The 14,410-nt window shown below is 38.7% G+C and overlaps 3 protein-coding genes and 1 long non-coding RNA gene across 9 annotated transcripts; 1 reads left to right on the forward strand and 3 right to left on the reverse strand.

Annotated features, from left to right (window-relative positions):
* Positions 1 to 69: 69 nt before the first annotated feature.
* LOC124208918 lies at positions 70 to 1,965 on the reverse strand. Of its 5 annotated transcripts, none has more exons than XM_046606782.1 (5): positions 1,815 to 1,965; positions 1,556 to 1,749; positions 1,434 to 1,493; positions 1,240 to 1,371; positions 70 to 1,182 (listed from the first exon to the last, which is right to left on the reverse strand). In XM_046606782.1, exon 5 carries the CDS (start codon positions 1,157 to 1,159, stop codon positions 173 to 175), a length of 987 nt encoding a protein of 328 aa, XP_046462738.1. In that variant the 5' UTR covers positions 1,160 to 1,182; positions 1,240 to 1,371; positions 1,434 to 1,493; positions 1,556 to 1,749; positions 1,815 to 1,965; the 3' UTR covers positions 70 to 172. The 5 variants fall into 5 exon arrangements, with proteins under 5 accessions (XP_046462738.1, XP_046462739.1, XP_046462737.1 ...); XM_046606783.1 differs by having other exon boundaries at positions 70 to 1,167; positions 1,430 to 1,493; XM_046606781.1 differs by having other exon boundaries at positions 1,430 to 1,493.
* A 121-nt stretch (positions 1,966 to 2,086) lies between these two features.
* LOC124208916 lies at positions 2,087 to 4,369 on the reverse strand. Its single transcript, XM_046606778.1, has 6 exons — positions 4,241 to 4,369; positions 3,595 to 3,807; positions 3,325 to 3,525; positions 3,088 to 3,260; positions 2,868 to 3,012; positions 2,087 to 2,806 (listed from the first exon to the last, which is right to left on the reverse strand). Exons 2-6 carry the CDS (start codon positions 3,748 to 3,750, stop codon positions 2,351 to 2,353), a joined length of 1,131 nt encoding a protein of 376 aa, XP_046462734.1. The 5' UTR covers positions 3,751 to 3,807; positions 4,241 to 4,369; the 3' UTR covers positions 2,087 to 2,350.
* Positions 4,370 to 5,124: 755 nt separating this feature from the next.
* Positions 5,125 to 14,270, reverse strand: LOC124208920. 2 transcript variants are annotated; one of them, XR_006880707.1, is made up of 9 exons: positions 14,073 to 14,270; positions 13,886 to 13,949; positions 13,508 to 13,650; positions 13,214 to 13,407; positions 13,035 to 13,123; positions 12,832 to 12,937; positions 12,684 to 12,758; positions 12,439 to 12,628; positions 5,125 to 5,386 (listed from the first exon to the last, which is right to left on the reverse strand). It is a non-coding gene; the product is annotated as an uncharacterized LOC124208920 (long non-coding RNA). The 2 variants fall into 2 exon arrangements; XR_006880706.1 differs by having other exon boundaries at positions 12,684 to 12,937.
* Positions 7,013 to 11,513, forward strand: LOC124208915 (vascular endothelial growth factor receptor 1-like). The gene is made up of 16 exons (XM_046606777.1): positions 7,013 to 7,594; positions 7,662 to 7,812; positions 7,876 to 8,075; positions 8,145 to 8,400; positions 8,465 to 8,701; positions 8,768 to 8,926; positions 9,007 to 9,113; positions 9,181 to 9,438; positions 9,507 to 9,654; positions 9,724 to 9,954; positions 10,047 to 10,197; positions 10,265 to 10,332; positions 10,417 to 10,586; positions 10,651 to 10,770; positions 10,830 to 10,959; positions 11,040 to 11,513. The coding sequence occupies exons 1-16, from the start codon at positions 7,352 to 7,354 to the stop codon at positions 11,246 to 11,248; spliced, it is 2,838 nt and encodes a 945-aa protein (XP_046462733.1). The 5' UTR covers positions 7,013 to 7,351; the 3' UTR covers positions 11,249 to 11,513.
* Positions 14,271 to 14,410: the final 140 nt, after the last annotated feature.

The raw sequence follows: 14,410 nt of genomic DNA on the forward strand, positions 1-14,410 counted from the left end.
AATGTCAAAGAAAAAACAAAAGTTATTTGATAAATGTTACTTTTTTTTAAATGAAGAATAAGCAAAAGATAAGAAAACGGAAACATCGTTTTGTTCTTAGTTTAAAAGTCTAGGTTACAAAAGACGTTGGTGCTCCAACAAAAAAATCAATTAATTAAAACCAAATTGAAATTCAACATTCTCGAGTGCAGAAACCGTAGGGACGAATATCTTCTTCGCTCGGCGAGATCCAATATTCACCGACTTTGGTCTCAACTTTGTCGATTTTGATCAACGTCTTGGGGTTGACGCGATTTTGGATGACGACCTTGTACGTTTTTCCATCTGCTTGTTTCCTCGTTTCGGCGTACTTGAACGCCACATCAATTTCGGGAGTCGAATAAATGCCGAATCCGTGTTTGAATCGCTTGCACTGGCTCAATCTGTATCCTTCCTCGGCGATGGACAGGCCGTTGTTGTACGACGTTCCATGGTACGAGACGGGCCATTCTTCTTCGGCAGATGAGAAAGGATCGGGTCGTTTGCCTTTGCCCAGCAGCCAGGTGTTGTCCTTGTACTTGCCGCCGACTTTCAAGGCGAAACGTTTCCATCCGCATGGACGAATGTAGATCAGTCCACCTCGGCTGTATGCCTTTTTGTCGACAACTGAGGTGAAATCAAAATGGAACCTTTCATCCAATAATCCATCGGCAGACAGTAGAATTCCTGGTCCTCCTCCACGAAGTCTGAGAATAAGATGTAAAGTGCTGTCATTCTTGATTCCGACATGATCTAATATTTCTTCATCCAACAGTTGTCTGCCTGCAAAAATCAAGCGCTGTTGGTCAAGGGGAATACCTTCCTTGGACCGAATTTTTTTCTTCACATCTCTGGCACATGCTGTGACCTTTATATTGATGTTTATGGTTTTGCCAGTCAATGTTTTCACTTGGATAACGATTCCTTCTGAACATTCACGCTCCACCAGAGTGAGATTTGAGCTTTGAGGGATTCTCTGATTTCTTTGGCATCCTTTCAGCAACAAACTGTGGAGGTCTTTGACGTCAATGGTTTCGGAAAAGCCATCTTCCTTGGAAACCACCATGTTAGGGTAGGACATGCGGTGAAGAATTGAGCTCAAAATTGACATCCCCATTTCATTATCCATTTTGCTTCCCATTCTTCACCCTTAAATCGTACAAACTTGAATAAATTTTTGATAAAATCATAACTGGTTTTCGTGAATTGGTTTTTACTTACAAGTTGAAAGTAGAAGATGAAACTCTGAAAGACGGTGACAAACGTGGGGAAAAGGACAGCGATGAGCAGACGATTTGTAGTCTGCAATTGACGAATTGATCACCCACTGGAATCGATAATCGCTGCACAGCGCTGCGATACGTTATTATTTTATTAACGCTAAATTCAATTTAACTTTTAAATTATATACTTGCAAATATGTTCCCAGGGCCAAGAAAAAGAACGTGCAGTCGGCCCCAAGAGATTCCTGTTGACTAGCAGTAAAAAAACGCATTTTTTAAAGGCCAATTCAATTTAAAAATTACTAATTACTCACTGTAAGTTAAACGGGAAGTTTAACCTGCTTCGTCCTCGTGAGGAAACCCATGAACCGGAACTAATAAGATTTTTCTTTCTTCTTTGAAACCACCCTATTCCAAATGCCTAATGCTTAGTCCAAAGTCTAACCAAAACTAAATTAAAGTCATCAACTTGTTGATGCTGAATCGGAATCAAACTCCGAATCAATCTCTATAAAATAAGTTTTAAAAAAATTTAGAAAAAGTATGTCAGTCTATATGACATTCTTTTCGTACTGGCTACTGACGATTTGACGAAAATTGCTGGTTCACTGGTGATCACCTTGACGCGTTCATACACCCTGATTGACAAGCAAGCTCACAAACATGCTCTCCTTGCTCTCGTTTCTTTGTGTTAATGGCCATGAATTGAATACTGAACTGAAGTGGAATAGCACTAGCAGAAGCAGACGATCTGATACCGGATGTCACGTGACGAACTCGAAGCCATCTGACGGTAAAAAAGACAATCGCCAATTTAAAAAAAAAAAATTAAAATCAACGAAACAAACGTGAAAGACATAGTTTATCTTATAATAGACAAGTTACAATTTGTAACTTGTAACTGACAAAAAAAGGGGAAAATAAAGCCAACAGTTTGAGGATTTGGCATTGAAGTTATGAAACCCAACAAATGAGAACACGACTGGCGTAGCGCCGTCAATTTTTTCAAAAATATTTCAAGTTTGAACAGAAAGGAAAACGAGGAAAGGAACGTACACAACGAATTTCAAATGCCAAGCCACTTGTCCAACAAAACGTAAAGAGAGGCATCAATAAGGGTAAAGGTGGCGGCGAGCAAACGACTGCACAGTTGCAGGAGTTGACTTTACATCAATTCCGTTCAAACTTATAACGCGGGCACACAAGCAGCTGAGAGGTAGAACGACAGATTGGTGAACAGGAATAGTGGCTAATTCGGGAGACATGTCATTTAGATCCCACAAACCCTTTTCCCAAACAGTGTCAACGGTATTTCCATAGTCGATCATCCTGACTTGAACTTTTCTACGACGAACAATGCTGCTTTCAAGACGCATACGAGACCATCCTTCCTTGGCGTTGTATCCTAAGTAAAGCCCGTCGACGGTGACTTCTGAGGCTGGTGGGCGTTGGGAACACTTCAGTCCCGCAATGAAAATCAAGCCGTCCATCACTGATGCCTTGGTGCGATCCGCAATGCAGGGGTCTTCAATCAAAGGATCTTCTGGCACGTTTGGTTCATTATCCTGAATAATCATAACGTTATTGAATTGATTTTGAGATAAAATGAATGCGATCAATACGAACCGTGAGTGGAATCATCCGCACACTCTTGGCTACTTGGAGTAGGATCAATTCGTTCAAGTTGATGACAGGAGATTCGAAAAAAACAACAGTCAATTGCGGCTTCCGTTTGACGATGGATGCGATCAGACTTTTACCAACAAGGTGCCTAGAAAATCAAATTTACAACACAAATTTAGAGTTTGTGACCAAAAAAAGGGTTGCACTTTGATTGTTTCATTACTCTAAAACAGCATCAATGGCAACTTTGTTTAAAACGAAAGTCAAGTATTCCAAGCCATAGAGAACACAACGAGTGGCTTGGCAAGGAAAGATGCCAAAACGACACTCGACTGGGTAAACAGCTGAGGGTGAAACAGTTTTAAAGAAGCCACCATCCACCATTTCAAAATTTGCCTAGACAGAAAGATAATTTTGAAATTGATTTCTCCAGAATTGTGTAAATGTGAATACAACTTACGTCGCCCGTTTCATCAAATTCAGAAAACAACGCCCGAGCCCACAATTCATTCGTTTTCACAGCGTAGAGACGATCCTTTTCAAGGGTTTCAACTGGTTTCAACTGATCCTCGTTTTCTCGGTAAAAATTGTGCATGTCATCCATTGTTTCACACCACAGCTCGTCTATAACCGGATTCGGTGCCAATCGACAAAATGATACCTTAAATTGACAATGATTAGAACCAACGCTTCGTTGTAATTTGTATAATTTGGTTGCACTTTATTATACCTCGTTTCCAGTGCAAATGGAAAGAACGTAAGCGCCAAATACGTCCTCATCAGTGTGTTGGAGTCGAACTGGGCGACACACAGCAGGTTCTTTGCCAGTAAGAGTAGAGTATTTTGGAGCTTTAGCAAGTTTACGCTTGATGTTTTTGTATTCCATTTTGTAGAGCGCCAGTGAAATGTGGGCTGCAACTGTTGAAACGAGCTTGGGTGTATCCTGGATCAAATGTTGATTCAAAGAAAATTACATTACATTTTTTAGTTATACATCTTGTGAGATACAAGACACATGATCAAACAGTAAAGCCAACTCCCAAATAGGATCACTCAAACAAATAAAGAAATGACCATAGTGAATAATTACGATAAGCCAGAATCTAACAAATACTGTGTGGGAACTGGGTAAGATTGAAAAGCAGAAATTTCCCGATGTAAGAAGCTTCATCATGGTAGAGATGGTTCCATTAATCTACAAATAATTACCCTTTCTTTGTTCAAAAGCAATACTCAAAAGACATAATATAATTGCATAAAGAGATATTAGTCTTTCATTTTCCGATCAATGGAGAAATGCTGTCATGCAAATGGCACAGTGGGCTAATAACAGTTCCCCAAATACTATATTGCTACATCCTATTGACGACCTTTACCTGTATCTGTATGTTAAGGTTCGGGTTGAAATAATCTATTTGTCGAAACGAACTGTTTTTAAAACAGATAAAATGTAACTTAAAATACGCAGCTTTAGCATGAAGTAGATACGACGTAACGACAAGTAAACTAACCGTAACGGTGGTGAAAGAGCGTTGCCAGTTTGATACAAACAGTGAGTTAAAAAAAATTCAACAGGTAAACAAAAATTACGTGACATTGTTTGCGTAATTTTAAATTAAATAAAAATAATTTTCGGAACAAGCATTGTCGGCAAAGATGTTTGTTGGTAAATAATTCAAGGCAGGAATCGATCTAGAGTAAGGTATCGATTACCAACCCCTGGTGGCGCAAAGTTGAAACTTGACCACAGTAAAATAAAAGCAGCGATCTCTGAGTAAACTCCATCAGTCAGAACTCGGGAGTGGACATCACCAGTCTCTGAAGAGAAGCAGAGGAGATGGGAAAGGAACGAAAGTAAAAAGAAATGAAAAGCAGAGAAAATGTCATGGCGTTGGGAGCGGCCACCCCCCGTTTGAAAAAAAAGTAAATTTGATGTGAATGAGCTGCAACTTCCGGTCCGTCTAGATTAACCACCCAATAGGGTAAAATATTAATCTAGCGATCAATCGCATTGAAGATTAGAATTGTACTGCAAATTCACATAAATGGTCAGGTGGGACGTTTTCTTCGTTTCCTAGAATTTTGAAATGTTTCCTTTCTTTCTAATTGACTCTAATTAAGCAGGGACTATAGAAATGCATCTACCGATCTATGCTATATATAGTTACCCGATAATCAAATGTTTCTTTCACAAATCGACCAGAAGAAACGTCATACCATAATAAAACCTTTCGGGGATGATTGAAATAACAATTTGTTAGTCGTGGGTCAACTGTTATCATTTTTGTATTATAAAATTTTTAAAATATGAAAATAACTCCGTTTTGTAGGGTAGCTCATTTTTATTGATGATTGTCAGATTATTCTCCAGTTGGTTCCACTACGAAGTCTTCTTCCGGAACAGATCACCAGCGTCACTTTTACGACGAGGTCCAGCTGGAGCTACTGGACGCAGAGTTCACCAGGGATTCGTGCATTCATGCAGCGCACACCACATAGACATTCGGCCACCACCTCGTAACCTACAAGTAATTCAACCTTGAGTTAGTTATACAAAATGAAAATAAATATTATTACAAAAGATGGTCTAATTAGATGACAGGACTTCTAACACACCTCACACCTCTTCCATCCTAGAAAAATCTCATATCGTTCAAAAATTGATGGACCACACAATCGAGATAAGATAAGTAAAAATTCGTGTCGTGTGTATTACGTGGTCGAAAGAATGCGAAAGCATGAATGCAACATGACCAAATGACAGGCGATTGCGCGCGCGTTAGGAGAGTTTGGTGAGTTTCTTATAAGAGCCTAGCTTGATACCCAACTATCGATAGGCTCTGTTTGAGCTCATTCGGCCGGTTAGACTCGACATCTAGTCGGCATTAGAAGGCAACTTTGTGCTAGTACTACGTTACACGGGACTTTGTTTTTTGTTTAACTCTTTCAACTAGTTTTTTTTGGTTCTATTCTATTCTTTTGCTTATTATTAGTCTACTGGCTACAATAGATTTTAAATAACCACCAACTCTGTTGGACGCCATCAAAATGTCGGAATTTCAACGTGATTCAGATTTGTTTTTTTCTATCGTCACCTCTCTGGTAATAAATACAAATCAAATAATACGAATTATTAATCCCTTTAAAGTTCCAACCGCACACTAATAAAAGTTAAATTTTATGAGAAATGTGGCTTAGCTATGGGAAGATGAGAAAAGAAGAAAAGTGAATAGCGCAATCAAAATCTAATTTTGGTGATTAACCAGCGTTGACGTCACCAAAATACCGATCAAAATGCAGTAGCCTATAGAATAAAAAATCAAGACGGGAGATGGCTTATTACTTTTTTGGCGAAATCCCAGTCTCTTTGGGGGGACGATCTAAATTTCAGCCAGTCCGAGTGAAAGGAAGCGGAATCGCTCCATAACTCACTGCTGAGAACTGCCTGAAGTGGAGGTGAACCAGACCACATTACTCCTCCGTTTCAGATGCTTCCGTCTTGTTCGCTAGTCGATCCCTTGACCTCATTCTGCACAAAATCATTAAAATAAGTCCAAACTAGTTACTAATATGGTCCCCATTAATTTGCCATCAGATATTAATCAAGGAAACAAACCAATGTATAGGTAGACCACTTCAATTTGCTAGATCTTTGAGAGGAAATCAAATCCAGCAGAACTCAAATTTTTTTCCTTTTTTCCCATTTCCCCAGGGTTTCCCGGGTTTTCCCGAATTCCCTTGTTTTTTCCCGCCGAAGCGACGAGTGCAAAAAAAAAAAGAAAAAACCCCTGGCCAGGCCTTGGCCTCAAATCACACTTTTCTTATCACAAAACGACCTTATAAATATACTACACGAATGTTATACTTTCTCTTTAGATACCGCGGCTTTGCATACTACACAAATCACGCACAAAACATGAACCAAAGTTTAAAAAAAAAATAATTACTTGTACTGCTGTAAATAAGAATAATTTTTGTAATTACTATAGTAGAACAAGAGCTAAATCGACTCACCCAATTATAATGCTGATGCTGGGGTATTACCGATAAAAAATGTTCCATTTTATCTCACAAAACTCTGAAAGTTGAGTCGTTTTGTCAGGATTTTTACCCCGGAATAATTGTTCTATTCGGCATAAATGGTTTTCATGTTTATAAAATTATAAGCGTGCCTACAAATCAAAAACCGGTCTACCTGCCATATTGGGGGAATACCTGAATATATTTTGGGGGTCACTTGCCTTTCTCTCTCTTTGCGAGTGCTGGGTGTACTTTGGTTTGGCCAAGGGAATTCTAGTAGTACGCGATGGACGAGCGCGGGTGAAACACGCGAGATTTTGATTCGTTCGGCTGTGCGCTCGATTACGTCTTCAAAAATTGCCATTTAAAAAAACTGATCTTCATTTTAAAACAACTAACAATTCAACAAGCCAAATATTCTGGTGGTGTCTCTGTGATCCAACGTGTGCTAAAATTCAAAGTTTAAAATGTGCGACACTTTTTCAACGAGACGGACGCCGATGCTACTGAGACCTTGGATTATTTTATTGCTGGCCAATCACATCGTCCAAGCTTATGATCTTCAAATGTCCCCGAAACTAGAAAAAGACGAGCAGGTGATTAAAGCAGGCTCAACTCTAAAACTGACGTGCATCGAAAAGATCTACTATCGCTCTGAGAGAAACGGAACAATCAAATGGACAATTCCCACACTCACCAAAAGAAAAGAAGTAAATAGCAAAATAACCATTTTAGAAATTATTCTGATTTCAATCGTTTTCCTTTCGTGCATTACAGGAATTCAGAAAACGTCATCACGTAGAATCGTTTAAGAATGAAACTCAGTTGATATCGACGATGATTTTAACAAACGCCACCAATGAGGACACGGGCTATTACAGTTGTCAGGGGACGTCGGAGAAATCAGATCGATACATTTACGTTACCAGTATGTTATTCTCTTCTTTAGGCTAATTTCCGTATTAATTTAATCACCCGTTAACGAACGCAGGTAATGAAAAACGTTTCTTCATCGACGACGTCGACAAGAAGCAATTCAAGCACATCAAATCCAGCTCATCCATCGTTTTTGTTGGCGAATTGGGCAAATCATTCGTCATCCCTTTCAAGACGACCCATCCCGATTTGAGCATCTCCGTTTTCAAGGAATCGACAGACATCAAAGTCGAACCCAAAAACGAATTCATCAAGGTAGAAATTTCGGTCAGTAAGTTTAAATAATAATCAAATATAATTAATGGAAATTATCTTGCTGGCAAGATTTGGGATTCCTCATCGCCAGTAGAAAATTCGAAATGGTCGTTCAATCATAGACAAGGACTTAAATTGGAGGGCTGTACCATTTTCGACACGACAGATTATTATTTCGTCGGCTCCATGCCCGAAAAAGTTGGCGAAAATCGCACGGCCTCTGTCGCCCCACACAACGAAGTGCGAAAATTTTACACGTGGAATCGTTCACTCAAACAAGTCGACAGGATTGACGTCTTGGTGCGCATTCGTCTCATTGTCCCAGGTAATAATTTCAATCATCTGTGATGATTATAATTATTGACGATTAAATACGGAAATTCAATTAGGAATGGAACTGAAAAGAGTGGGAGATCCTAGCGATCCAGTGGAAGGATCCAACGTCATTTTAACTTGTACCGTATCCAGTTTTAATCCATCTCGGTTGGCGTGGTCCTATTACGGCCACGAGTATCGTGCCAACAGCACAAAACCCAAATTAGTTCAAGGCGACCCGAAATTGAATTCTGTCAACAGTTCGACTATTCGAACGGCACAGCGAAACGGAGCGATGAAACAACCAAAAGGCAGGTTTAATTTTAAATTTACTCGAATTATTTGCATTCTAATTCAATGTGAATCAATCGACGCAGATATAATTATCACATCGGAAAGAAAATGGAACGATTTATTCTACCACACGAGTCGAGTAACCCTGATTAACGTCACTCTCGACAGCAAATACACGAAATTTGAATGCATTTCTTTTGAAGTGCATTCCATTTCCAAAGAAATTTCTTTCGGAATTAAGGGTATGATCCACAAAATCATTGTTAATGGAGCTCAATTTCGTTATGATTATCACAATAATTTTGTTTCACATTTCATATAGAAATAAACAACGACCCAGTGTCGAACACTGTTGCGTCAACAGAAGATATCGCCCAAAATTTAATCTGCCACCGATTATCGCAACACGTTCCCATTCAATGGCTAAAGGTGAATCTATTTTGATCTTCTTAATTATATCTGAATCTCCTCGGTAACCTTCATTTGTTTTGACAAGGACGGAAAGCCGTACACTGGTGCAGTCAAAGAAACCGCCACCGCGTCTGTTGTGCAACTGCGAGGAAAAGAAACGGAATGTGGAAACTACGAATGTCGGTGGACAAATAGCAAAGGAGAGCCAAGACACAGAAACTTCAGAGTTAAATCAGTTTCCTTCGACATTGAAACAAATATCATCGTCATATTTTGTGTCACTTTAACTATCGGATTACTGGCAACCGGAGTGGGAATCGGAATCAAATTTTACTTCCACAAAGTAAGAAAATAAGTTATTTCTAACGGAAACAAATCATTTCTTAATTTACAATTTTTTAAATTGAAAAGAAAAATGTGGAAAAGGAACTGGGAAAATGGGAAACAATTTTGAACGGAGATCCGAGTAAAATCGATCCGGATGTACCGATGGAATACCAAACGGAATTCCTGCCCTACGACAAGAAATGGGAATTTCCAAGGAAACGACTCAGACTCGGTTGGTTATTCTTCAATATTTAAACGATTCGTTTATAAAAGCTAAAATAATTTAAAATGAAATTTTAAGGTCAAGAACTGGGCTCCGGTTTTTTCGGTCGAGTTGTCAAAGCCGAGGCCGTGGGCTTAAAAGACTCGGAGGAAACAGTGACAACAGTCGCCGTTAAAATGATCAAACCGACAAACAATTCTGACGCCGCACTCGAAGCTCTCATCGGCGAATTAAAAATTATGATCTATTTGGGTTCGCACTTAAATCTCGTCAATTTTATAGGGGCCTGCACCAAAACCACTGTCAAAGGTCCGACAGCATTAATATTTACAAAGAATAAATTTTTAAAAATAAGATGCCTAATTTTAAACTAACTCGATTTTGTTTTGACATTTTTATAGAAGAAATTCTGGTTATAATTGATTATTGCCGCTTTGGCAATTTAAAGTCGTTTTTGTTTGAAAACCGGGACAAGTTCGTCAACGAGTTGAACGGAATCGGTACAACATTACCTGCTTGGAACGTAACAGCGACAACCAGCCGCACTCAGCAGTATTAAAAAATTTAAATTAATTAAAATTATTCTTCTTAATAACTCTTTTCATTTTCATTTGGTTAGTCAACCGTCTCCAAAAGATGTCAAACAAAACTTTCTATCCATAGTCAATAAAGTTATGAAATGCCAACGTGAGTTAACATACAGAATAATTCTCTTAAAATTAAAGAAAATTTCTTTTAAATTAAAAAAAAACATCTTTTGGATTTTAACAGCTGGGGAGTTGGCCAATGAAACTGGAAAGACGCGCGAACTGGGACAAACTACTAGAAAAAACGATACAAATTCGAACGCAGCAACTGCCAATCAAATAATTATCACGAGCGACTTGATTTCCTGGGCGTTGCAAATTGCTCGAGGCATGGAATTCATGGCCGACAAAAATGTATACAAGATACAGTCTATTATTAAACGCAATAAATTAATAAAAATGTCCCGTCCTCTAATAGGTTCTGCACGGCGATTTGGCCGCCCGCAATGTCCTTTTGGCCGATCACGGAATCGTCAAAGTGGCCGATTTCGGAATGGCCAGGAAAATGAAGAATCACGATTACAAGAAAAACGGAGATGTAAGTAAGTCAATAACAACCAACGGTGGTTCGTACTAATTTTATGCTTTAAATGACAGGAGTTGATGCCAGTCAAGTGGATGGCCATCGAGTCCCTGACGGATAAAATTTTTTCCAGTCAATCGGATGTCTGGTCCTACGGGGTTGTCTTGTGGGAAATCTTTACCCTGGGCAAAGTTCCGTATCCAGGTAAAAATTGAATCAATTGAAATTTCCATGAAAATGAATGGCTAACGTTAATTAATTCCACTTCACTTTCCACTTTCCAGGAATCGATTACGGTTTGGCACTTGTAACAGCCATTCAAAATGGACACCGAATGGAGAAACCGAAATTTGCACCCGATTTCTTCGGGGATATTATGAAAAGCTGTTGGCAAAAAGACCCGAAAGAGAGGCCGACTTTCCTTCAACTGGCCGAGGCAATTGAAGAATACATCGAGTCACTCGTCAGCATCGATTATTTAAATATCAATTAGCCAAAAAATGAAATTTAAATTCTCAATACTATATCGTTTAGAATTCTTAAATTATTTAACGAAGCAGTGCAATCTTAACTAATTGAAATGATTTCCTTCCCAACCTGCGACCATACAGGAATACATTATAAAATATATTATGCGCATATTTTTATATCGACATCTCTCTCCCTGATGAAATAATCACGAATGTTCCTTTCCAACGTCATACCAATCAAAAATCAATCAATGTAGTTCAATATCCCAGACAAATGAGTGACATACGCCTATTCATTGTAAAAGTGTTAAATTTAATAATCGATCGCAATGAAAGAGGATCAAAGATCTTGGATTAGGGTCTTGAGTATGTCCTTGACAGGTGAGAATAGTTACTACCAGTAACATCAGACATTGTCATACAATTATCTCAAGGATGATGCCGGAAGTGACTACCTATGCCTTGAACGTTTTGACTGACTTATTATATTAAGTACTAATCCAATCAATTTGAAACACCACGAGTGAAAAAAAAAATTGTCGTTGGAAGATCGACTCGACTTATTTTCATCCATCACCGTTATTCAATGTCCACAAGCCCATTAAGATTGGCAAAGATCCCACCCAAATCAAATCGCCTAACTGTTCAGGGAGAGGAGAGAAAAGTGTCAAAATGGCGCATTTCGACCGAGAGACTTGTCATGTATAGCCACAAATTTATAAGGAATTTAAAAAATCAAAAATACCATCAAGAAATGTAACTCTACTGGGAAGGGAAGAAAAGACTGTAAAGAAAGCAGCCAATGCTATAACTGATGATGGCTCATAAGCAAAGACATCACAATTAACCGAAGAAAGTAATAATGCCACACGAAAACGCACGGAAAAAGACCAGTCAATAATTTGGGGGACATTCGTCCGCCTAAGGAACACCATTAAAATATATGTACGGTAAAAAATGGGTCATTGAAAAAAGCCTCGTGACGTGTTAAAAGTCACTGCGAAAAAGCGCTAACTGACATATCCTTCGTTAATCTCTACCAGAAAACTGGCACGGCTGCACTGATGTCGAACGTATACGACAGAAAGAAACGAGAGGAAAAGTTACGCAACCAAAATCATATTCGAGGTGATGAACCAGCAACGTCACCAAAACATCGGTCCAATTGCAGCCTTAAAATAGACCAAAAGACATTCAAAAAAAGATGGCTTACTACTTTGTAGGAGGAAATTCCAGTCTCTTTGAAGTGACGATCCGAATTTCAGCCAGTGCCAGAGTGAAAGTCAGCGAAAGGATCATCGTCATCAACTGCCCTCTCCAGGGTGATAAAGGCGGTGTCAATCAATGAAGCGGATTCGCTTTGGGAAGGCAAATGGCACCCATACTGCGGAGGGGAAGAGACCCTACCAGTGTATAATGTTTAGTAATATTTTCATAATTGAATATCACCCAAGTTACCTGAAAAAGTGTCTCAATTTTCTCCGTGACTGGATGGAATCCCTGCGGACAAATTCTCCTACATCCATCCACAAACTGGGAGATTGACACCATAATTCCTTCGTTATACAGGGATAATAATGAAAATTCACTCGTGATGTTTTCCAACCCAAATGTGCGCCTCGAGTTAAACGATTTTAAAAAACCAGCTTAATCGGTAAACAGAGGAAGCAAGCGGCATCGCCATCTAGCCATCAATATAAGAATTAAGCAACCTGAAAATGCGCCAAATTCAAATAAATAAATAAAAATGTGTTTTTTCAAAGAAATCGATAATGAAAATGTAAACTAGAAAATAAATCACAGACGTACCACACAAGATTCAGGGAAAACTTGGAATTACTTGGATGGATGGAATAAGTACGAGGCGATATCTGCAGCTGCAATGATTGTGGGTGGACCTTATGAATAACCAAGGGCACAGAATAACACAAAATAGAATATAAAATAGAGATGAATAGAATATGCCTTTTTTCGTGGGCTGATATTACCCAATGAAACAGCACCAGCCAGCATATAAAAACAAGACGGGTGTATAGGAAATGCTCGAGTCCACTGCACTGCAAATGTTGCCAAGGAGAGCCATAAACCCATAAACCACAGAAACGTATTTTTGGCAATTTGCTCTGCACAGCGAATGAGAAGCAACAAATATATATTCCCTTGATCGATACGCCAAGATTATCTGAAAAAAAAAAAAAAAACAGGAATACAAAGTTGTAACAATTCAAATAATTGTGGTTTAAACTGACTGAAATAAGACGAAGGTCGAATGTTTTTTTTACCTACTGGCATCCACGACAATAGAAGAAATCGTTCAGCTTTGCAAATGGCGTGCCAACTTTGCTTTCAGTCTGCGAATTTTAATGTTAGGGATCGCCAATGTCGTTTCACCAGAATTCGCCAAGGTCGGTCGAACATTTCCATCCTAAAAAAAGGGAGAGAATATCTCAATTATTCACCACATGCATGACTAAAAGTGAGACGTACATTAAAGTTCCTTTAAACTATTCACAGAGACAGCCTTGAGAGGCTATCGTAAAGTTGGCAACACACAATGTGGTAACACACACAATGTTGGACCACAACATATTATTTTAAGCTTCACGGTTTCACTGGTCAAATGCCAGTTGAAACAGACTTGTAATCATTTGCATACTCACATAACACTAGACGAAACAGATGAACTTGCAGTTCCACAATGTGTAGTAGTCTGGGCAGCAAGTCCTAAAAGCAAACAAAGGAAACACTACTAACATTAAATCAGCTTACATTTTGTTTCATTTTTCGATCGATTTTGAGATCCCATGTATACATAGAGTAACCTACCCACTACCATGAATTCATTACCTATTTATTCTCCATCTTTTTTAAAAAAATATCAGCAAAGGAAACCTTGAAGATTTTTGTTGCAACTTGGTGACATGGCCTTACTTGAATTTTTCACGAGAAAAGAATAGCAAACGAGTATTATCACACACGAGGCACCATGAAAGACTAACATTTCCGCCAAAATAATCGAGACGACAAGAACGACAATGGCGCGAATTGCCGCCATTTCCAAATTAATTTTTCAAGTGTTGCCACATTAACTCTAATATTTAAAAATTTCTCATATTTAATTTTCCAAAGAATTTATCAAAAATTTTTCTGACAAATCGGAGCTGCTGGATAATATCATCAGACAC

Source organism: Daphnia pulex, chromosome 12 (assembly GCF_021134715.1).
Source record: "Daphnia pulex isolate KAP4 chromosome 12, ASM2113471v1".
NCBI lineage: Eukaryota > Metazoa > Arthropoda > Branchiopoda > Diplostraca > Daphniidae > Daphnia > Daphnia pulex.